The sequence below is a fragment of the Lichenostomus cassidix genome, chromosome 4, assembly GCF_008360975.1.
Source record: "Lichenostomus cassidix isolate B80296 chromosome 4, HeHo_3.0, whole genome shotgun sequence".
Lineage (NCBI taxonomy): Eukaryota > Metazoa > Chordata > Aves > Passeriformes > Meliphagidae > Lichenostomus > Lichenostomus cassidix.
Window position 1 is genome coordinate 35,206,625 of NC_139484.1, and position 24,794 is coordinate 35,231,418.

At 40.0% G+C, this 24,794-nt stretch overlaps 1 protein-coding gene across 3 annotated transcripts in view; it reads left to right on the top strand.

Moving 5' to 3' along the window:
• The window catches only part of GALNTL6 (polypeptide N-acetylgalactosaminyltransferase like 6), a 428,069-nt gene extending 405,305 nt beyond the window's left edge, over positions 1-22,764 (top strand). For 2 of the 3 annotated variants that reach the window (XM_085058679.1, XM_085058680.1), the window contains exons 9-12: positions 2,588-2,809; positions 9,889-10,005; positions 16,240-16,389; positions 22,270-22,764. In XM_085058679.1, coding sequence (XP_084914805.1) covers positions 2,588-2,809; positions 9,889-10,005; positions 16,240-16,389; positions 22,270-22,437 — 657 coding nt within the window. In that variant the 3' untranslated portion in view covers positions 22,438-22,764. Of the gene's footprint in view, positions 1-2,587; positions 2,810-9,888; positions 10,006-10,681; positions 11,430-16,239; positions 16,390-22,269 lie in introns of those variants that run through there. The other variant, XM_085058681.1, reaches the window with a different exon arrangement.
• The last annotated feature ends 2,030 nt before the right edge of the window (positions 22,765-24,794 follow it).

Sequence of the window (24,794 nt, forward strand, 5' to 3'; positions counted from 1 at the left end):
ATTGAAACTCAAAGGGCTGCCTCATAAGGGTTTGGCTTATGACATCAAAGTATAAATACAGTAAAGATGATATACAATTTCATTACAGGCAATTTTTAGCATATGATGGAAAGAATGGTCTTGGAAGAACAGGGAAGCAAATTTTTTAATAGATTTGTCCAAGATATCCTAGCTGATACTTGGAGAATGGTGGGAAGAACTGACTCTTTTTTTAATATAATGTTTTGGTGGATTTACACACAAACGCACACGAAACTTAAAAAGTTTATAAAGGTCTTAGAGGAAAACAAAAATTTTTTGAGTGGTGTATTAGAATTTTAAGTTAGTGACTAGGTATAATATCAATATTTTTGCTGGACTCATGTTTTATCAGTAACAATCATCTAAAGCAGAATGCAGTCCTTTCAGTGCAGCCAAGTAACTAAATAAAAAACTCCATCAGAGACTACTCTTAATGTTGGTGGGGTGAGTTGCCGCAAGAGTTAACTTGAATTTTTCTTTCCTAACAGATTTTTTTTAACTGTCCTTTTACTGTAGGGCTCTTTTTACAGTGTGGTTTTTAAATATTACAAAAACCTATCAGATCAAGTGATTGCAAAAATATCTTTAATAGAACATTGAAGCAAATGAGGTATACAGCATTGCAGTGAAAGATATGCTAGAAATCACACATATTTTCATAATTATGGCTTTTTGTTTAATGTTCCTAATCATTTTTTTTGCCTCATGTACAAAACTTCATCACATAGTATTTTCACTTGTCAGAAAATTTCTGTATTACAGGTTTTCTGCCAGAAAGGTGAAATTGTCATTTAGATTATGTTCTTGAATTCTTTTCTGCTTTTCTTTGTCCTACCCAGTTCCTGTATCCTTGAATTCTAATTTCTTGTAAAGTTATTAAGGTTTTCATGAAATTACAACGCATGTTAAACTTACGTGGGGCACAAGCCATTTTTGAATAGGGATATGAGTGATGTGATTCTCACACTGCTTTAATGTTACTTCCTTTATCCCTGCAGGTTTTAACACATTTGCTTCACAGAAAGAAAGCACATAGAAACTTATCTTGCAGTGTCAGCTAAAAGTACTTCCTTTGTTCTGTATCTTGCTGTCTTTGTATTCAGATAAGCCTTATTATTTCAGAGACATTGAGTTTATGTGGATTAATAATATTCAGGGAAAGAATTTTCCAGTGAATCTTGAAGGCAAGTCAGAGTATGAATCCAGCTTCCTTGGATGCAGAGAATGTTCTGAAAAGAAACATTACCTTATGTTGATGATAATCAGATGTATGTTGTCCTCCAGCTTATTACAGAGTGAATCTCAGCATTTTGCAGTTAGTGTTCTATAAAAAAAATATTATAAAACTTGATTATCTTGTTTTTACAAACAAAGCAATAAGAACACCCTAGTGTCTCAATGTTATCCAGAGAGATGTTGCTTTGTTTGTGGGATAAAAGATCATTGGGCAGCTGTGGTAATACAGAATAGACTAAGCCTGTACTCTACTACAACATCTGCATATAAATTTGTGTGGATTGTGTTGAAGGAAGAATTTTAAAAACAAAAATACAGGAAAAAAAAGGGCCCCCTTCTTGGTGGTAAATAACAATAAAATATTGGGTTTTTTATATATATATATATATGTCTTCAGTCTACCCAGAATTTTTCTTTGCAATGATATTTGTTTTATTTTATAATTTGAGTCAGCTAATTTAATTAATTTGAATAAATTATTATGCAGCAAAGTAGGTGATTCTGTTTCCTGTAAAATGCCAACAAGAATAAACTTTGTGGAACACAAGCCAGAACTGGGTTTCATGAAACCTAAATAGTTTTAGATATGTTCTTAGGATGAGTGAGTGCAGAAAGCCACAGGTTGTTGTACCTCTCCCTGGTCAACTCCCTTTCAGGGGTCTGTGCTTCACCTTGCACAGAGCTTACTAGCATGGCAACACAGCAAAGCTTCCAGTCCAGATGTTGTGCAAAACCAGCTGTGAGGTGGGGCAGAGCAAGCTCATGGCTGCTTGCCCCCAAACATGCACATGTAAGACCTGACCCTAAAATTTAAGTAGGAATTGCTACATGCCTGAGCAGTATCATGACTGACTGAAATTAAGATGCTTTTCAAATACAAAGTGAAATACATCAGAAGGAATAATTTGAACCGTTCTTCCACATTAGCAGGTCTGAACTAAAAGGGAAAAACCAGATACCAATGTAAGCAGCTGAAAGAAAATTTCTGTCCAACATCCATCATTAATCAAAAACCCATGTGAAGAATATGCATAAAGAATATGAAGGAAAATAAGATGTTCAACAGACAGAAGACTGTATCTTACAAAGCCAGCAGGAAAGCAGGGTACTCAATACTCCGTAGTGTTTGCTCAACACTGTAATGAAGGTAGCATATGGTTACTGGTACTTTTCTAGGTGTTAAGACTGAGAAATCAGAGCAGCTAAGCTAAAAAGTTGTGTGGAATGCTGATTTCTTGTTTTGTTTTGTTTTGTTCAGAATTTTCCCTGTAATATCATTCACTCAAAGCATGAAGAAATTAATGTTTGCTTTTTTTTTTGTGCCATGCAGAACCTGAAGCGTGTGGCAGAGACATGGATGGATGAGTTTGCAGAGTACATTTACCAGCGACGGCCTGAGTACAGACATCTCTCAACTGGTGACATCTCTGCCCAGAAGGAGCTGCGCAAGCACCTTAAGTGTAAAGATTTCAAGTGGTTCATGGCTGCAGTGGCTTGGGATGTCCCCAAATATTATCCTCCTGTGGAGCCTCCACCTGCTGCCTGGGGGGAGGTGAGGAATAGATCAAATTTAAATGAGTCAAACATTTTAGATTGGGGGAAATTAAAATTATTAAATCAGAGTAAACCTGATCATAAGTAGTGTTATTAAGGGAATTCACAGTGGTTGAAAACAATCCCTGAACAATCCCTGTCATGTCTTAGAATTATCACTGTGGCTTTTGTAACTCATTGGAACATTGTGTGTACAGGGCATACAATGTATGCATAATGAGGACAAGAATGAGGAAAAGAGTATGTAGCACTTATCATTGCATGTCACAAGAAGACTTTATATCAGAGAATCGCCTTAGTAAAAAGGAGGTCTGAAGTCAGTCCTTGGAGTTTTTTGCATATCTACTTGTATACCTCCTCCTGTCCTTACAAGGACAATTGTATGCAGGTGGAGTTAGGTTTGCTCACATGTGATATGTGACAAGCAAGGCCTTGCTACTTGCCTTTTAAAAAGACTGATTTTGCTCAGCTGTTCTCTGCATTCTGTAGGTCCTGTCATCACTGAGTACCAGTAGCAGACAAATACAATTTCTCCATTGATGGATGAGGGGAGGGAGAGACCACAAAGGAGAAGCCAATATCTGAGCATCACTACAGAGCAGGGGGTGAGCAAACAGCTGGCTGCAAATCTCCACCTGTGATCAAAGATGTTCTGCGTTCAGACCTCTCTGAAGAGCAGAGCTGTAGCAAGCCTTGCTTTGACAGTTTGTTTTGTGCAGAAGAAATGAGAACACAAGGAGTGCAGGGAGAGGAAATTACTTCCTTAGTTGCACTGAAAAATTGCTGTGGCCTTTGCCCTCAAGAACTACAGCAGCTTCACTCCATTGGTAGGTCATGTGCAAAGGGCTTTTTCCTCTCAGTTCATTAAGATATATAAAGAAAGCTTCACTCTTCCAGTGTATTGTGCTACTTTCTTAAAAACCATAGGAATATCTGTACTGTGAGTTCTAGTCTTCTCTGATTTTTTGGGAGATGTTGTTGGGGCTCTCAGAAAATTAACTTTCATATCTGAAACTGAAGGAAATTGAAACTTTGACCAAAACATTTAGCAAGATCAGACACAAGTCTGTGTATTCCCAGTGGTCAAGACTGGACTATAAACTTCTAAACATAGGTACCTCTACTATTTTCCACAATTTCTTTTGAGAAAAGCAAATTACTTCATAATAAGATTTTTAAAATAACTTTCTGTGGTACTAGTAATCCTTAATTCTTCTTTATAAGCTTTTATATAACATCTTTTTACGTAATAACATATTTACAGGTGTTAAAAAAACCTCCAATTTATATGTGTCTTACTGTTTGCTACTTCTTGGCTGTAATGAATTCCTTTTCATTAAAGGAATGAAAAGTTGTTAAAGTTTCTTCCTTTTGGTGCTGCTACCCATGCTTTATGAGATGAATGTGTACCAAGAGGTAAGGAATTTATCACTAGAAGTCAGGCTGTATCAGGTTGCTGTGACTGCTACTGTGATCTTCCTTCATCATCTCCCACATGTATACATGTGTGTTATTGGGGGACTGTGATCAGGAGATGTGTAATTTCTCTGGCCAGCTGGACAATCCTTAGCTCAATCAAGAGGGTCTAAGAGGGGGAGCTTTTGATTCAGGTATTCATTCTTTTCACAGCAATATTAATATGATCTTTGCAAAACCCAAGTATTTTTAAGAGTAAAACAAAGATCGTATCAGTGGTGTTAAATCTGTACCTTAAAAGCACTTGCTGAGTTCTTAGGAAGGACGTGGAGACCAAAGACTTCCATTTTTGTCTAAAACATACTTTCCCTAAAATAACAAGAAGAGAACTTTCAGCCCTACTATTCTTGTTTTTCTTGAGACTCTCACATTCCTGTGGAGTTTTAATTAGTTTGTTGGCACTTGTGAGGAACTTGAAAAAACTTGAAGGTCAGTGGCTGTGAGAAGCTGAAAGAGGGAAGCACTGTAATGTTACTGCTTTGTAGGAATCACACAGTTCTAGAAACCTTGCTGATAATACACACTAAAAGTCTGGGCCAACATTGACTGTCATTTAGTACCCTCGCTGCTTCCATTTGGAAATACTTTACATCTGCTTGCCTATGCCAGTCTGAGAAACAGTAAACAATGAAGTACTCAGACAAATTTGGCTGTAGTATTTTGATATCTAGCTAGTAAAAGCATGTGGTGTAAAAGCAGATGTCTCATAAACAGCCTTTGCTCAACTCCTCTTTTTTTGCAAACACATTTATTTAAAATCTGACTCATATTTCTTGACAAAATCTGTTTGTGATGGAAAAGAAAGACATTTGGAAAACAAAAAGCAATCTTTTTTCACTACACTTGCCATGGCCTTATCTCTTCAGTGTGTTTTTGCCTTTTGTCCTTGTAGCTGGCAGGGTGTACATTCCCTTGATAATCTGTTCTGCCTTGTAACATCTGAAATATATGCAGTAAAGCAATGTAACAGCAAATCCAGGCAGATTAAGGTTAGTGAGACTGTCAGTTCTGTGTTTGAGTGAGGTAACTGTACTCTTTGGCATTGTGTAAAAGGGGAAACTTTTCAATTAGGTTTTGTTCTTATTCATTTGAATATATTGGGAAGGCTGGTGCCACTTGAAAATATCCATTATGCCACAGAATACCCATCCCATGCTCTTTCTATGACAGAATAATTTATTTGTAATGTGTATTTGAAGTTCTACCACCTAAAACAATAGGAGTGAATTGGACACCAGGTGTTTTCTTAGGAAGCACTCATGAATCTACAAGCTGTGATCCAGCATGAATATATTGTGCAGATATCACAGCTTCCAATATCTTTGAAAACATTTTACAGTAAATCAATCATATAATGTCACACATTGTCATTTATTTCAGATTTCATGAGTCCTATAGTCAAGGTAATACAAAAAAAAAGTTGTTTTATTCAGTCAAAAAGGTCTTATTTAAGGTTGGCTTCACATGCCATTCAACATGAACTTGAATGATTTAATGAGGAAGTGTCTCAGTCACTGCAGCAGTGCTAAGCTGTCAAACCTGAAAGTACTCCTTTCTCAGCCCCAAACTCATGGATTTTACAGAACTGTTTTACAGCGCTGACATGAAAATCTCACACATAAAGTCAAGTAGAACATTTGAAAAAAGATGAAAGCCTAACTCACTAATTTCTCTTCCGATTATTTTCCTTTTTTCAAAAAGTGTTATCCTCATACCCTTAATGAGTCAGTCTGAGCTCAGCAAGTATCACACATCTGTTATACAAAAGCAACATAACCACACCCTGCACTGACCGAGTGCTGCACAGCTGGACTGTTCCAATTCTTTTGTCAGGATCAATGTCACACTGAATTGGAGTCCCCTGTTTCTTCAAGTGAGGTCTTTGGCAGTGCTTGACTTCTTTGCCTTTGACTTTTACTTTTTTATGGCTCACCCAAAGAGTAAATACCTCTAAAATTACTATGTATCAGTTGACAGGAGAAGTGGCTCATTTTTCCATATTGGGTCCATAGACACTGATGTCCCTAGGGTTATCTGAGAATGTAAGCAGTGCACTGTAACTGGCTCTAAGTGCTGCTCAAACAAAAAAAAGTAACATAAATGAATATTGGTAATGTCTTCTAAGAGTTACAGCCATTTTCTTATTTAAGGCATTAAATCAGATGTACATAAAGTATTATATAAACTGATAGCACCAAGATGCCTCTCTTGTTGCTGTATCCCTAAGGATTGGCCTAACACCATCTCCACAGTTATCATTCACAGATGACCATTGACTCTACTGAATATAGAGTTGTCTTTATATTGCTACATATTCCTTCTTTCTGCTTTTGGCACAGTTTCATGTCATGATGAGCATGAAGGGCAGCTCCCAGAACCCCTGGGAGTTTGGCTCACCACTCCCTGGCCCCATGAAGGCCTAAGTGTACCTGGGTGACAGCCTGGCTCCAGTGCAGGCAGGGCAAGGCTGCAGGAGCTGGGACATCACCCACTACCTCAACAGCAAGTCTTGCAGGAACTCATTTGCTTGGGAAAAGTTGTAGAGTTTTAGAATTATCAAAGAATATTGGTCAACATAACTGCTGGGCCCTGGGAAGCTGTATTTTCTGTGCTTCTACACCTCATCTGCTCTCCATAAGGACTACAGTGCCCATAGTCCCAAAGTGAGTTAAGATGGCATTTCAAGAACTAAGTATGTATAATGATTTACAGATAGTGTCCTGTGCTTTTGTCAGAATTTATTTAATTCTGAAACAGCCTTTAATGTCACCACTAACCATCCTTGTCAGTCCATACATCGAAGTCCTTGGAAATTTGCTTTTCCTGCGAGCTTATCAGTGTGTACAAATGATGCCGTTTAAGGTTGAGCAAATAAGTTTTGTATGTAGCACCTCGATGCCCTACCTGTATGGCTGATAAAATCTGTCTCCTGTTCATCCCCAGTCTCTACCATTGCACAAATATGAATGTTGGAAATGTGTTGGGATCACTAGCTATTTGTTTTCTAATTGTAACTCATAACCTCAAAAATCTTAAATACATTGTGCTGTGTGACTGGAGACAAGGCAGTTCAAATGCATATTGGTGCATAAATGAGGAAAAAAAAGCCCCTGTACTTCTGCTTTCCTTCCTTTGTCCATGAAAGCATCTTAGGGGATTTGCAGGCTGTGTGGTGCTGATGCTTGGCAGAATGTTCCCCCTGGCTCTGGCTCTGGCGTGGTGGCTCAGTTCAGTTTCTAGCAACTGCCAAGGCCACACAAGCACCAGAGAGCAAAAGCACAGACTTGACTGAAATGCCTTATTACAAAAAGGAAAACATAAAACAAACCATGACCCCTCTGCAGCTGAAAGGATGAAACAAAAAAAGGATGAACTAACATATAAGCTGCAAAAAACCAGAGGAAAAACTAACTCAGGAAAACCTTTTGGGAGCAGAGGGAAGAGGAATGGAAATAAAGAATGTGAGACAGATTCCAGCAGTGAAGGAACTAAATGTAGCTTCAGCTCAAGCCTTTTCCAGAAATGGACTGAACACATTTACTGCACAGTCCAAATGACAGAGACTGGGATGGAGCGATGCCATCGAGACAAAATTATGAAAGCCTTTTAATGTAATAAGCATTAATTGGACATGGAGTGTATTCACTGTCATTTTACAATTCTGAATCACATAAATATACCCAATTATTAATGGCAATTGTTAGCAGCTCCATTTTAATTAACTTGCATGCTCTAAGAACTGAACTGAACTGATGCATCATTTAATTTTCTATTAGACCAGAAATCTTTATCTATACAATGGAAATTTAAGTGCCTTGAGAAATGATTGAACATTCTCCAAAAAAAATATACTTGGAGTAGGTATTTCACATGAAACTTTAAAAATATTACATTAAATTCTATTCCCCTCATTATTCTTTCCTGCCTCTTTTGCTGGGTGATATGAAAATGAAGGTTTTTGAGAGCTGACTACCTTTCATCTTTTTTACTGTGGGACTGCCAGTGCTGGGTTTCTGCATCTGGTTGTGTCCGTGAACAGCTAGTGTTTTACCTCATATTTAGCAATTTTTACTGTATTGAAAAAAGAAAAAATATCCTAGGGTTGGGCTTGTCCAAGTTTTTAAAAGAATGCTTTTTTGATCTGTGGTGAAGGATCAAAGGTTCCTGAAGGCAGTTGCTCAGACTGATGCTCCCCCATCCTTTGCCCAATCTGCTCTTTTCTAAGCTAAACAAATGCACTTCCTAAAACCTTTCCTGAAGGTGACAATTTTTACATTTTCTGCACTACCTGTTGCTTTCCCATCTGTGAAAATCTTTCTTGATCATACTTAATAGACTCAATCCCACTCCTCCAGATGTAGAAAAAGAGAAGAGTAGCTCTGGCATGTGTCTTGCATGCACAAAGATTTTCGCTCCTCACAATGTTTTGTGCGATGCTGAGGAGTTTTCCATCCTGAGGATGTGTATGAGGTATTCAGTGGTGATGTGTACATTTGTCTGGCATATTATGGCAAAAGCAGTGACATCTAAATTATTTTTCATGAAAAAACACAGACTACTCAATTTTATGTCCATTCAGCATCTGACTTTCTTTTAAAAAAAGGGTCAAAGTAGCATCCAGAATGTCAAAATATGCACCTGCTTTATATATATTATACATACAGAATTTGTGCCTGTTTCCGTGCAGGTACGTGCACTTTGATTACTCAGTGTCTATTTTTCTTGTTGAGAGGGAAAGTTTTTTTAAGAAATTCTTTTCATTATGAAGATGTCTAAAGGATTTTTAACTAGCCCAGCTAAGGCACTCAAGGAGAAATGTGCATGTATTTACAAAATAAAGTTAGGATTTTGCTCTTATTGGAGGCAGCGGGCAAATCTTACTTTTCAACCCAATATTTCAAAGAAAATATATGTGGCAGCAGCAGTACATAACTGGTATGATTGATAGTCATAGATTAATTATTACTCAGTTGCTTCAGCCTCAAGAATGAGATTTTCCTTTTAAGAACAAGTTACGCTGCAGTGTTTGCAGCAGGCATGCAGAAGGAACCTCCACAGGTAAGCATACATTTCAGTACAGATTTGTTCAGTACTTTTTAGTTTCATGCACTTCAGGGAGTACTGTTTGGCCTTATCTACAATGGTGTTACTGTGTCAAAGTAAGAGCATGGATTGGAACAGGGCATGCCTGAATTTTTAATGCATACTGCTCCAATGCCTGGGAGAGACTCATACAGAAATCAGTTCCTTCTAATACTGTTGATCTCTCTTGCTCTCATAGGATGGAACAAGCAGTCAGACAAGCTTTGAACTTCTCAGACCTTTTTTCCTCTTAGTTTTTTTGCATGAAGATATTTCATAAGAGCTACCTTTCATTTGTTAAGCAGAATATTTCAAACTTTGCTGCTCCTGAAGCTACTCCTATAAAGAGTAGTTCATTCTGGGACATGGCTCTCTACCCTGTAAAAAGTAATTCCTACCAGTTTTAGATAACTGACAGTCAATCTCAACCCCTTCAGAACTAAACTGCTAACCCCCTGACATTGAAAGCTCTATTCTGCCGCCCAGTTCAATGTGAAATGTTGCTGCTTGGTTTTGCAGATTCGAAATGTGGCAGCCAACCTCTGTGTGGACAGTAAACACGGAGCTACAGGGACTGAGCTGAGGCTGGACATCTGTGTGAAGGATGGCTCAGAACGAACATGGTCACATGAGCAGGTATTTGAATGGTGGAAAGAGAAAATCAGGGTAATGTTGCTTCTCTTTTCCAGTTTTTAGACATTTTTTTCTGAGCACTTCTGCTTTTCTTAAGGTAAAACAGAGTTTAGAAATAATTTGTGAATTACTACTGACTTTAATGGCTTTTACAAAGTACTCCTTATTATAGTCTCAGAAATTCCAACAGCCACCTGCACTGTTTTCATTTCCAAAAGAAATTGCAATGCTCAGAGAGCTTTTTGATGCCCTATTCTCACCCCCTGTGTCATGAAAACATGTTGATTTTAGCTGAGTTACCTGAAAATATTTTAAATATAGCACCAGGCCTTGTAAAGCTCTAGTCTTTGTCTGGTTTTATGCTTTCAATAAGCAGTTATATTTTAAACAAATATGAGATATAAGTGAGATAAATGGGTAAAAGCAAGCAAAAAAGCATTTCAAAAGACAAGCAATTGCAAAGACTCATGAAAGCTTTTATGTAGGTTGGTGAGGTAGAAAAATATTAGTTCTCAGGAGCATGGAGGAAAAGAGCTCTGATTTTTACTCACTGTGAGTGCCATAGGAAAGGGATCATGACTCACAGGCCATGGGTCTGGCCAATGTGAGCAAAGAGAATCCAGATAAAAAGTACAACCTAACCATTTATTAGCAAATTTAGTGAGCGTGTCTTTCACAGGAAAAGGTCCCAGATTAGTAAAAGACTCCTAATGCTGAAGAGAAAAATTGACCTGGCAGTCACTCATGGCACTTTGTAAAAACTTAAAAGCTCAGGGGAGAGGAGTTCTGAGGGATGTTTGAAGTTCTGAGGTCAAGAAATCATGCTCTGAGGATACTGAGAAATGCAGGAGAAGTGTAAGTGCATGAAACCAAGAAGCTGAAGGATTATCTCAATTTAGGTAAGTGCCAACATGGCAAAAAAGGAAGTTGCTGAAAGACTTCTTCAGATAGCTACCAAAGAATACTGCATGGGGATAGGGTGCCAAGACTAGATAAAGATAATTTTGTTTTGTTTCTTAAAGACATACAGTAATTCAAGGAGTTAATTGAAGGAAGTGTATGGTCCAGGTAGTCCATCAGAGTGTTCTCTGGCTTTAAAATCTGCAAAGCTCCAAACCCTCCTCAAGAAGGGAAGGGGGAATGCTGAGGCTGCCAGAGATGAGAAAGGGGGAAAAAAGTTGGATGAAAAAGTGAGAGAAGGAAAAAAAGTTAGTAGAGAAAAGGGAGACTTGAAACATCTTTTGAAAGAGTAAAGGCTTGGACAAAGGAGAAATGACACAAAGGGAGAAGGATATTAGGGAGGAATCCGTGTTTCAGCAGGGGTGCTTCAGCGTTTGGGATCAGACGGGTATAAAGGTCTTACTCTGTACTAAGCACGCAAAGTGATTCATTAGAATCAGTAGGTGAAGCTGGCACGAAGGTAGTTCAACCAGCCAGCTCCTCAGATCCCAGAACCAGAGCCAGGAAGCCTCAAGCACCTCGGTGCCTCACCGCAGGACAACGTGTGCCTCAGGGACAGCACGATTTGTCTCCGCCGGGCTGGTGGGAAACAGCGCATACGTATCTCGCCCTGCGGCTGCCCGGGAGGCTTGTGCCCGCCGCGGCTGCGGTGCGGCGGGCGGGCAGCAGGGGGCAGCGCGGCCCAGCTGAACGCGCCCGCCGCGGTACAGGCCTGCCGCCCGCGCAGCCAGCGCTCCGCACAGCCAGCGCTCCGCACAGCCTGCCGCCCGCACAGCCAGCGCCCCGCACAGCCAGCGCCCCGCACAGCCAGCGTCCCTCACAGCCTGCCGCCCGCACAGCCAGCGCCCCGCACAGCCAGCGCCCCGCACAGCCAGCGTCCCTCACAGCCTGCCGCCCGCACAGCCAGCGCCCTGCACAGCCAGCGCTCCGCACAGCCAGCGTCCCTCACAGCCTGCCGCCCGCACAGCCAGCGCCCCGCACAGCCAGCGCCCCGCACAGCCAGCGCCCCGCACAGCCAGCGCTCCGCACAGCCTGCGCCCCTCGCAGCCTGCGCCCCTCGCAGCCAGCGCCCCGCACAGCCAGCGCTCCGCACAGCCAGCGCTCCGCACAGCCAGCGCTCCGCACAGCCTGCGCCCCTCGCAGCCTGCCCCACTCACAACCTGCGCCCCTCACAGCCTGCACCCCTCAACCTGCACCCCTCAACCTGCACCCCTCACGGCCAGGATTGATTAAAGTATCTGGTCTTTTATTATCGTATTTCGAATAGCGTGGATTGACACTGAGCTGGACTTGTAACATGGTGTAAATTTACAGAGAGTTCAGTGGCAAGCTATAGTAGCTTGATGTGACCAGTACGACAGGCATTAGTGCTAGACAGAGATGATCTTCTGTGCCACCTGATTCATGTCATGTTACCAGGGCAGGATTTAAAAGCTGAAAGTCTCAGCCACCATGCCAGGGGCACAGCCCTTTAGCAGACCCCAGGAGAGGATGGCAATCTGCCAACTCAGGGCTGTGCAAGCCTACTGGGCAAGCAGCAGTCAAAAGGTTTGTGGGACACTTGTAGGCTTTCTGGTAAACAGGAGATGGATGAGAAGTGAGGGATGTGTCACTGTGGTTTCTGGAAACTTCCCCAAAATTAAGAACAGAGGGGAAGAAAAGAACCATGAGGATATGTCACGGCACTGTATTCTCCCATCTCTGTCTTCCCAGAGCTGACTTTTGGCTTCAGGGGAAAATGGGGCTCTACTGGACTGATAACTGACAGCAAAGGAAAATGACAGGCATCACTTATCAATTATCAGATTCTCCAGTCCCGCCAGGGAATAGGTGGACAGGCACCATCTCTAACATGGCCCAGCAAGTGCCCAGCTCTTTCTTCTCTACTTGGATGTATAGTTCAAGCCAGAGCCCAGCTCTGAAACATGGCATTTCATCTTTGGGTGGGGTATATGTTGTCCCCTCAAGTGTAATGGCACAGTCAAAGCATAGCACCAGCTGACAGACCCTAGCCAGACAGCGAGTAATTGAGCAACGTTGCCAGGCTGGAAAGCATTAATGGCTTCAAAAGGGCCTTTGTCCTATAGACAGTGCCAAGCCAATGGCTCTATCAAGCAATCATTCTTCAGGCCCTGTGCCAATTATAAATGAAGCTGGAAAGCTGTATTTTCCCAGTTACTGCATGACAAGTCTCAGCTACATGAAAAGGCAGAGCATGAGGACTGAGGGTTTACTTGATTGCAAATGCAGAGGATGGAGCTGTGTTTTACAGACTGGTGTGAGAGAAGGCAAAGGAGAATGAGCCAGGACAGAGGGTTTCTTGGGTCCAGCAGGAAACAGAGAACAGCAGCCCCATGTGTTGCAGGTGAAGAATCAGGCTGCTGTTTGTTAATAATGTGTCTGGGAATTTCGGTGCAGCCTTATTTCAAATCAACAACCAGTCAGAAATGAATGAAGTACAAGGGTACAAAAGGGCTCAGCCATTTATTGTAAAATCTGACACAGCTGGTTCCTAACAAAGGAACAACAAAATCCAGAGTGGCAAAGCAGAACATTATATACTCTGGGCTCCAGCTAATAACTGGAGCACATAGCATTGTTGGACATTATGCAGTGGAGAGATAATATTTGTATTGGCCAGATTCAGTGTGAACCAGAGGAAAATTGCTGTTTAAAAGAGGATAGCCTAAAATGATGAGATTGGAAGGACTATACGCCTTCATGTTGTGTCTGTAATTGCAAGATCTTAATACTAATTGGGTGTATAGAGAAATATAACCTTTTTTCTGATTTTTTGTTTTCTCTTCTCTCTCTTAGTACTAAAACTGAGTTCCTGTCCCTAAAAAGGTTGGTTTTATAATAGTATCACTAGGGAGAAGATGTATTTGTTGAATTAAAAATAAAACTGTTTTAAAAGACCAGGAGGACAAAGGAGGAAAAAGAATCTAAGCTAGTCTAAACATTGACGTCTAGTATTACACAGATCCTGGTTTTCAGTGGAGGGAAATAAAAACCCCCCACTGTTACCACGTCTTGACTTGCAAACAGGACACAGCCCAGGCAGTCTTCAGAAACCACAGAGGAGTGGAAAGAGCAAAGGGATAGTCTGGATCAGCATGATCTGATTTAAAGGCTGGCTTGAGCTCTTTGAGGTGTACCGATGCATTCAGTGGGGTAGTAGTCCTCAGGCCAAGGTCCAGAGAGCAGCAAGAATTGGCCCCTCCACTCACCACTCATGCACAGAATGAGAAATTTGGCAAGCCACCCACTGGGAAAAATGAGGATGGTCCTGAAATAGGATCTCTCTCTGCAGTAGTAGTAATGAGAGTGAGAATATCAGAGAACCACTGTTCCACACCATTCCTCTAGGTATTTGTTATTCATCACTTTGAACTCTAGGTTTATTACATGCCTATAGAAAGGTAAAGGATAAGATAAAGAAAATGGCTTTTGTTGGTTTTTCGTTAAAGGAAAACTGTCTCAGCCTTCTTTTTTTCTAAAGAAACAGCAATGCAGTTTTTTACTGAACCAAATCTTACTTCTGTCTTTGCTTGTGAAATGATAAGTTATTGTAGGGAGTCCATGATGATGCTTCAAAGAAACATGAAGAAATGTGGAAAAAGGTTTAACCTTTTGAACAGCAGAAATTGCTTTGAAAATGAGGTTAAAGCTGTCCGCTGCATTTTACTCCAGATAAATGAAAAATGCACTCTGGGAGATAGAAGAAATAAGCAGGGCACAGGGGCAGATTAAGAAAACACTCCATAGAAAACCTGTAATACAGATATAAATAGGGAGAAACAGCAGCTAACAGAGAGAACAAGGGCTTACAATAAGACACAGAACAAAAAAAAAGGTAAATATTCAGATATTTGTTTATATTTGGGGCCTGCAAGCCAAGAGAGTCAGTAACACCTCTCAAATGCGGTATTCAGAGGCTGGTACAGCATTGAAGATGCAGTATTTTTAAGACTTGTTTCTTTTATGGAAGCAAGACCATGGAAAGGAGATGACTATAGCAATGAAAAAACCTGGGAACCACCACAGATTTATTCAGGATTGAACCCACATGATATTAAGCTTCAATTTATAGCTGGTTCTCTCAGGGAACGTACACACTGGAGGAGCAGGGTGCTAGATAAGGGCCAAAAGAAACCTGAGATGAGGTGTTTGAGACAGTCAGAACTGAGTATGGGGAACTGAACTCAGTACGGGCAGCTGCTTCTCTGGATAACGAGCCTGCATGCAGTTCCACATGAACCATCTCAGCTGAACAGTTTCTACTAGCAAAGTTTGCTCATTTAAAGAGAGCTTCACTTTCTCAGTGTTCCCTTTCTTTTTTTTTTTTTCCTATGGAAAATCAAAAGTCATGCAGAAAGCCAAAGAATAGCACTCACTCAAAAAAAGAAAAATAAAAAAAGGAAAGAAAGAAAAGAAAAAACCTCACCGCTCTTGACAGAGCTCTACCTCACAGCTTCTAGGTAGTAATTTACAACCTGCAACCTCTTTTCTGCAAGGATTGGTCCATGGAAACGAAAATGCACTCCACGTCTTTAAATTTGATGCTGTCAGACCTGTCACCATCATCTGATGATTGAAAGACTGCAGTGTCACAGCATCACTTCAGACAGCTGGTGTCTAATTGAGAAGGATTCCTCTATTAACTGTGACCCTCCATGACTCCTCTCAGGCAGTGAGAAAAAGGGCTTTGACAAGCTGCCTGTAGCTCACAGGTTTCACAGTAGAAAGATGAAGATCATTTAACATGTGTTCTTTGGGGGAAAAAAGATAGTTGAGAGGGGTTATGGTAACAGTGTCCCCTATAAACAGAAGGAAGCAGCTCATCAAACAGGAAAGACGCTATGATGGGAAGATCTCTCTAAGCAGCTTGTTCAGACCCCAGTGAGAGCTAAAAGAACATCACTGGTGGAGGCTTTCTGAGTCCTAGGTAGCCAAAATCCTTGTACACACATGTGCTGCTTTAACTGGGATAACTAAAGGCTTTAATACAGCATATCCCCTCTCCTTTCAGCAGTTCTGTGTCACTGTTTTCTTCCTTCCCTGACACAGGGATTGTGCCTTCCTGGGGTATGTTCCACATGGCCACTGATGCACTTTACTTAAGGCAGCTGGCATCGCTGAGTCATACATAGGCCAGACTTTGTTTAACCAGCATCTGGGGTGTGTGAAAAGGGAATCCTGCATTAAGCTTTGTGTGTTGTTTTAAACATTTTTCTGCTAATAATATATCATTGTATTGCCTGGTTGTTTTCCTAGCTCTTCACCTTTGGCTGGAGAGAAGACATCCGCCCTGGGGAGCCACTTCACACCAGGAAGTTCTGCTTCGACGCCATCTCACACAGTAGCCCTGTCACACTGTATGACTGTCACGGGATGAAGGGAAACCAGCACTGGAGCTATAGGAAGGTCAGAGTCACTGTGGGGCATCTTGGAGGTTCAGACTGTCTTGAGCCTGTATTCAGTTTAGCACAGGCTTGTGTTTTCCCATCAGAGAAGTTTTGTCTTAAAATCCGCCACATCCTATTCCAATTTAATTTTGTGGTAATCTCTCTGAGCATTCAGATATTTAGGTCAAATATAAATGAAAATGGATCTGATCCAGCTCAGAGAGTGTCTCTATTGGATCCGTTCCCTGAAAGGTGTTTTGGTACTTCAAGATGCTTGTGTCATTTAACAGAGGCACTGTTGGAAATATTTTCATCCAATGTGACAGTAGCAAGACATGCTGCTCATGAGTTAAATGTTATTACTTTACTACATTTTAAAGACCACAAGTGGCAGAAAAATCTCCCTCAAAAAAACAAAACAAACAAACAAGACAAAAAAAAACCCCACCCAACCCAACATTAAAAGCACTTCTGTAAGCCCAAAGAAGGCAGGCGTTTATAAACTAAAGATAAGCAGCTTAGGAACTACTTTGATCTGCTGAATTTCAGCCCATTTTTATAAATCACTGAAAATAGGAGGTCAAGCTAGAAATTGTCAAAGCTTCAGTTATGGGAAATAGTCCTGGTAGAACTGATTTGTTATTGTTGTTGTTATTAGGGTTTTTAATGGTTTATCAGCAAGTTGCCTTGATTTAAGATTTCAGTAATAAACTCTGTGTTCTATTCAGGATAAGGATTTATCTGAAGCTCTGAGGATTCCTCTCACATGCTTCAATTTTCTTTGACCATTGTGCTTTGCCCTTCACCTTGCTTAAGCTGAGGCCGAAGTACCAGGAATTGGTCTTTGCCAGATAAACCTCAATACTGTTTTCTAGTTTGAGAAAATATATATAGAGTAGAAATCTAATTCAGAAGCATTAAAAACAGGTTTGTCCTGACTCTTTTTCTGAGTGGTTACTTATTAGCTTGTGCCTTTTTACCTTATTTATGTTACAAATGGAAGTCCATCATAAGATTTTCCAGGAATGTAATCCCTTTGAAACTGAGGTATTATCTGAAAGAAAGTTAGAATGTATGGGGCAGATATTTAGAGGATATAAATTGTGGTGGTTGTATTGCTGCCTATCTGACTTTATAATACCATAATACCTTCTTGCTTTAAAACCCTTCCGATTTATCTTTTTGCCTACTCAAGCTGCAAATCAAAAAGCTTCCATATCTTTAAGCACTTCACTGTTGCTTAATGTAGCTGTTTCATTAGACAAAATGCAGGTCTAGAGCTATTCTCTGTAAGGCTTTGATGATGACAGAGTATAGCTGGTAACTAACAAAAAATTACATTTAAAAAAAATACACAGTGTAAGTTTTATTAAATTCTCTACACAGCTTCACTTTTAATTTCCAGAAGGCTGGCAGGGCTCATATAAAAATTCTCCATGCAAGAGAGGCATTTCCATCTAAGCAAGAAACATGTTTTGTTATGATGGAAGTATTGACTCATTCTTAACTGTAATACCAACCTGACAGCAAGCTGGTCAATTTGCATAAACCTTCAAGTTAAGAAACTGCATTGGAATAATAGAATTATGTATACATGGTTTTCTTTAGGCTTAGTTTTAGTTTGGCTACACAGTAAGTATTTTTTAATGTTTCCTATAGTCTATTTCCTCAGATAATGGGCAGATTTATATTAGAGATTTCTGGTAGTACAGTTATACCTCCAAAAACTTTATGTATGATATAATCCTTTTCTAGCTTTGAAAGCATCTTGACAACAAAACTTTTAGAGTTTCCCCCCCCTACAAAACAAGAACTGATCTGTACTAGAGCCCTTTACCTAGTGTATGGTATGCTACTAAGCCTGCATCCTAAATAAATAAGAATAATAATGTGATTAAGAAAGAAGTGTTTCCTTTTAAAAAACAGAGAACAAGTCAGCGACTCTCTTCTGTTCTCTGTCCCATTTATAGATACTGTAGCTTCTAAATGGTCATGTATCCATCCTGCCGAAAATTCTTCTGTTACTTTAGGAGAAAAAATGACATTGCTTGTCAATGTCTTATAAGATGCTTAATATGAAGCATTTCTTACCATCTTACCATTCTTACCAGCTGTCATATTATTTCTATAGAACTGGAAGAGATTTTTATTCATTTAAAGATGAGTCTCTTCTCATGATCATTTGCATCCTTGAGCCACTGGTAAGAAATTAGGGCTGTGAAGTGATTACAAATTGCTGCAAAAGCAATTTGAAGCCAAGCACTATTTTCAGATTCCGTATTCTTACAGCATAGAAATCCTAACAACCTGGTTTTGGATCCTGGCGAATAAAAACAGCTTAAATATTTCAGTGGCAAGTAGAATACATTAATATTTTACTTTGGGTAAGGAGTGCTCTTCTGGAAAAAATTTACAGCCTATCCCCATTACGTGCACTTTGCTTCTCATTGCAGTGCAGCCTCAGAGCATGCAAACCACATTCTTTTCAGATTAATGAAGCCAAAACTACCACTAATAAACATGTGTCAAAAAACTGTTCTTATTCCCATACTGCTTAAACTACATCTGGGCAGCTATTTGAAAGTCTAGTAAGTCTGCCATATTAAGTAATCAATTTTCTTAGGACCAATCCAAAGTACTGGTCTACAGCCAAGTGTACCTTTGAGAAAACCCTGTAAGAAGCAATGGAGCAGAATAAATCCAAGCAGTAGTGCAAACATTGCTATGGGTTGTAAATAGAAGAATGTGAGTGTAGTGCCAGGACAAAAAATATTGGCACCATATTGGAGCAATGTAAGAAATTAGATAGATAAATATAAATAACCTGTAATTATTAGATATTTGGGAGAATGGCTTTAACTTCCCAAACTAAAGCCACTTCTTTGACTCTCTTTGATATTCCTTAGCATGCCAGAGCCAATGATGAGCAGTGCTACAAATTTCTGTTCCTCACAGTGAAGGAATACACCTTTGGTTTTCAATGTAGCATCATTCTGGGCTGACAGGTAGTGCATTGGTTCTGATAAAGTATGATTCAATTTATGTGCCACAGGCCTACTACTGCTATTTGTAGAGCAGAAGTATCCAAGAGAGGGCTGATTTAGTAGGTCTTTAAAAAGAAACAATTGTACAAAATCAATTTCATTATACGGTAATTCTACCCTGAGCCTAGTGATTATTATAGATGCTAGACTGCCAGTATCAAAAACTGGGCCCAGAAAACAGGAGTTTGCTCATAGTCTCCTGACAGCTTCAGGGACAAACTGTAAGAGTCAGTTCATGCGTCACCTGGTAGGTGTGTAGATTTATTCTCTCAGACAACTGAATACATGTCAATGTGGTAGTGGCTTTTATCATATGGATGTCAGTCCTGCTGAAACTGCATTGGAGCTACCAGCTAATTTCAGATAATCTACTACAGTCACCAGCTGATAATGACTTCCAGTTGCTCTTGACATTGGCCATAGTTATAGCAGTGACCTATAAGAAATGAAAGGATCTGTGTCTCATTACCAATCCCCTGAACTGTCGAGACCAATTATCTTATGGAGGAGTTTCTCCTTCTGCAAATAATCTGCAGGCTTGCCTTCATGCAGAAGGCAAAAAAAATTACTCTGCTGTTTTCAGATGTTAGAAATGTCTCCACAGAAGTGCTTGTGGTTTCTCAATATTGGTGTAAAGACCAATTTATGTATTTCTCTTGTGAAGTTCTTCTCTGGGATGCACGCAACTGTTACCCCTTGAAGTTCTGAACTGGTTTCCATTGAAATCTGTAAGACCACCAGGCTTTGACCTTAAATCAGTATAAGCTTGAGATGGTAAATTAATAGGCCTTTATATACAGCTAAGTCAGCCAGAAGTTTTTCCAGAGTGGTAATTCTGTCCCTATTTTTAAAAGACACTCTTCTTTCCTGATACCCAGACTCTCTAAGTAAAAGCACCAAAAATGCTTCACTCAAAAATTGCCTGCCTGTGATATTTCTGTAAGGACTGCCAGCTTTCTGGAAAGGCTGGAATGTTTTTTGTAGCAAGCTTTTTGTGCTGAAGCTGTTTCCTTTCTTCTTATACCAGTTATCTTATTAAAGCTTCTAGTATTCCCACTTCAGTTTCCTAATAGCTTGGCTGACCCTCGTGCCCAGCTATCCTGCAAGGAAAACCACGTGCCCCCTTCCTTCAAGGTGCCACATCAGGCAGGGTGGCCGTGGCACAGCCACCGTGTCCTGGTTGCAGGCAGTGCCACTCTTATTAGGACAGGAGGAGCTGGCAAGGTGCAGATGGGTCTGCACCACCGCATAGGGTGCTTGAGAGTTCTTGCAGGCCCACCTCCTCCTGGTAGGGATACAATAGCCTTTATATACAGTACAGTTACCCCCTTCTTGCAAGCTGAAGTATCCTCAGTGCTCTCCTGGTAGAGCACGAGGGAAAGACCTCTACTCATTTGGTTTGGTCCTGTCAGCTTTGATGGTATCCCTCTGAATTTCAGTGTGAATTTCAATTTCTGGGTTCACCCCCTGGATTTGGGGAAAGGTGGGTGCTGGAGGTAAAACACAGTTTAAAAGGCAGATGTAACACCATCACCCTCAGCCAGAGCACAAAGTATTTTTGACTTTGTTCTTTCTTGCATATATTAATTTTAAAAAGAAGCATTGTACTTTACCATTCTTTTTCACAAACCCCAAATCAATGAATTTCATCTTTCCTAAATTAAAAAACCCCTAACTTGATTTTTCAAAGTGGTTTTAAATACCTGCTGTTTCTGTTTGTTTCGATACTTTTCTGTTTTAAACTGGGGTATTTTTATTTAAAAAGAAGTTTTTATGATAATTGCTCAGCACCCAGAGCACTTGTGTGAGTTTTAAATCAATTGCAGTTTGACAAGTAGATTTTTTTTTCCCTCTTACAAACTGGGCAAGCAGGTGCATCCTGGATTAGTGTTAAAATACTGGCAGGGCATCGTCAGCTTGGACGGAAAAGCCTTAATGTGGTTTACCAACAGTAATCTGAAATTTATTTCAACATATGCAGTATAGTCCCTGGAAATTTTCAAGCAATCTAATCACTCCCACATCTGTCTTTCTCAAAACACTTGCCTACATGAACTAAATATATTGAAACTACCCAACTCACACATACCAGCTGCTCAGCTGAGTAGTTTCTGCTTTAACAAAGATTCACCGTCAGGTTACTTAATATTCTCTCCAGCTTTGTGAAGTAAAATTAATAAAACTAATCATTGTAAATATGCTTTTTAAAGCAACTTAGTCCATGCTTACCCTTCCAAAATCTCCATAAGGAGCTAAATCAGTGTTAGGATTTCCATTTTATTAGGAGAGAGAGCGTATTTCAGTGGCTAGTCTTACTGAGGCCACAGGCAAAGTCTGCATTGAATGCGATGAGAACATCAATCCAGTGTCCATCTGTCCACCACTTAAGTTAATAATTCATTTTTAATTTCTTCGCCAGGTTGAAGATTTTGCAGCTCCCCCTGCCAAGAAACACAACACTGCAAAAACTGAAACTTCTCTAATAAAACCCTGAACAAATCCCTTTTTCAGGTTCAAACATTTAAATGGGTTCAAAGTAAATACATAATATGCAAAGATATTAAAAGACGTTGTATTTTTTCATTATATTATGTGGTTGTTAGTCAAAGACCAGATGATGTCTCCTTCTTTTTTGAATCCCCACTTTCATAAAGGATAATAGCTCAAGGGAGAAAATACTCGATTCTCTACAGCTTTTTTAATAATAGCTGTGCTTATTACACACGGTTAATGCACAGAGACAACAAAATCATTTCAAACAGGACTGCGTTAATCCATGTTCTGTAAAATGAGAACACTTCCAGTGATTTGGCATTTGCTATTTAATTCTATTTTTTTTTTTTGCATTCCTGTAGGACAAAACTTTGTTCCATCCGGTAAGCAGCAGCTGCATAGATTGCAACCCAGCTGAGAAGAAGATTTTCATGAACAGATGTGATCCTTTATCTGAAACTCAACAGTGGATTTTTGAACATATAAATATGACTGTTTTAGAAAAATTTAACAGCAAGGCCAGTTCCTAGAAGGAAAAAAAGAGAAAAAATGAACACACCTATTTGCATACAGACTGCAGACTACATTTTCGCCAGCATCTGGGTCAAAGGAGTCAGGAATTAAATTTCCTAGATCCAGGAAATCTGTTCTGAGGATTAAGAAAATGCCACAGCAAGAGCCAGCAGGCTGTCCTTGTGGATATACAGTATCTGGAGAACTTGGCCAAGAGCCTCACCGGATGCTGCTGAGAACTTCAGGATGAAAATTCCCTTGCTGGTCAAGGGAAAAACTTTGTTTTAAAACTGTTTAAAAGTACTCCAAGTTAATAAAGTAAAACAAAACTCTAGAGTTTCTCAGGTCAAATCCTGCTGTAGTGAGTAGCTCAGAACAGACGGTATAATTTGGGATGGGTTTATGGTGTGCATGATGCCTACAGGAACCTGAAGAAATCCCAGGTTTTAGAATTGAACATGCTGGTAGAAGGATAATGATGTCCCAGCACTCCCTAGACAAGATATATGCTCCGTTGATGTTCTCTTAATAAAAGGTTGGGTTAAGCAGGTTTAACCCTCAAAACTGCTGCAATTAATTTTGAATACCTCCCTTTTACATTCCATTCATTACCAAAATAGGAATGGTAGAAATCTTAGGGTCTAGAATTACACTGTAGTGAAGCATGAAATAAACTGTATGGTTTTGCCCTCACATTTTCCCCCTTCAGGAAAAAAAAGCAAAGCAATCAAATTTCTATATATGATATATTTAGCAATTGTGATTCAAATCCCATTGTCACACAAGGTGAGATTTTTTTTCGTGACAACTATAACAGCAGCAGCTGCAGGATAATGGAAGGCTTGTGGACTAGCTATCTTTTCTAAAGGTAGAATCCTTACCAACATATAAATTAAATTGAAAATAGGCTGGGGAAAAAAATCAGAAGAGTGGGAAATAATTGCATACTGCATGCTGAACTAGGTTAGTCAAATTAATATTGGTATGCTGCCATCACCTAAAAGCATGCTGACTTCCTGCTGTGCAGCTTAAAAGATCTTGCAGTACTCTTGACACATAGGAGTGGAGAGAAAAATTGACAGGAAATCAGTTGGGTGTTTTCAGAGTTTTTGAAATCTGTGATGGAAGTCGTGAACTTTCCAGAGTTAGCAAGTGAATGGTGTTTGTAGATGTCATGAGGAAACAAAGTGCACGCAAGTCACGCGTTTGGTACTTTAGGCATAGGCACCATTCAGGGTAATGCAGACTTATATCACACTGATGATCATGATGGGTCCTTCAGACCCATCAAGCTGTTGGGGAGAGAGGCCTCTAAAACATGTTAGGGAGCGTGACTATGGTTCTCCTCAGTTCATACTGATGTGTGGAACGTGACTGATGACTTTGCGATTGTTCAAGGTAAGAGCAAGTATAAATTTATGTCAAGTAAATATGTGGCTTGCTTTTGCTTGAAAGATGAATTCACAGATGAAAGCACCACAAATGTATATAGATCACATCCGCTGTGCTATAACTCCTTTCAGGTTCCAAAAATAACATTTGTAATTAAGTTGCTTCTTTTGATTGCTGGTGAGGTGGCTGACTAACCAAAACACTGATGTGCAATCTACCCTGTTTTAAGGGAATGCAGAATGACTATGTTTTGTTTATTTCTCCTTAAGCTCTGTTTATGCACAAAGAGCATTGATTGCATCCAGAGGATGGTTCTAGTACCAGTGTCCGATTTTATGGCAGCATCTTGTGATGCAGATCATATGAAAGTTTTAGGAGGGGAATGAGGTCCGGTAGCATTCAGGAGTCATGCACTCGGGAAATTGTGAAATTTCCGATATATTGAGCAATTGCTAAAAGTTATTGAAGAGATATTTGAGCTAGTTTAAAGGGATGTGTCCATAAAATTCTCATTTTATGATTTAAAAATGTGAGCTTGTTTAAGTATTGTTTAAATTTAATTTGAAGATATGGTGTGCTCGGGAGCTGAAGCAATAAGGTTATGGTATGCAGGCTTGTTTAGCTGTCAGTACACAGAACCAGAGTAGTCACTGCAAACTGTCAGCTTTCCCAGATGGGGTGTTCGCAGCATCATCTATTTGCAGCCTGAACATGAGGGAAAGAAAGTTTGGGAAGAGAAGAAAATGGCTGCCTCAACTATAAATGCAGCCCTCACGCTGCTGATTGTAACTGGCCCCAAACTGTTAGTCCTGGAAGCAACGCTGTATGCCCAAAATAGAGAGGCAAAGAAGGATTGCTAAACCAGAGCAGATTGGTAGGTTTATATCATTCAGTGTCTGCATCTCAGTGGTCTGATTTTGAGATGTCTGATGGGGAACTAGGCTGCTGTTAGGGCAAAGAAATTCTATACCTTTTACAGCCC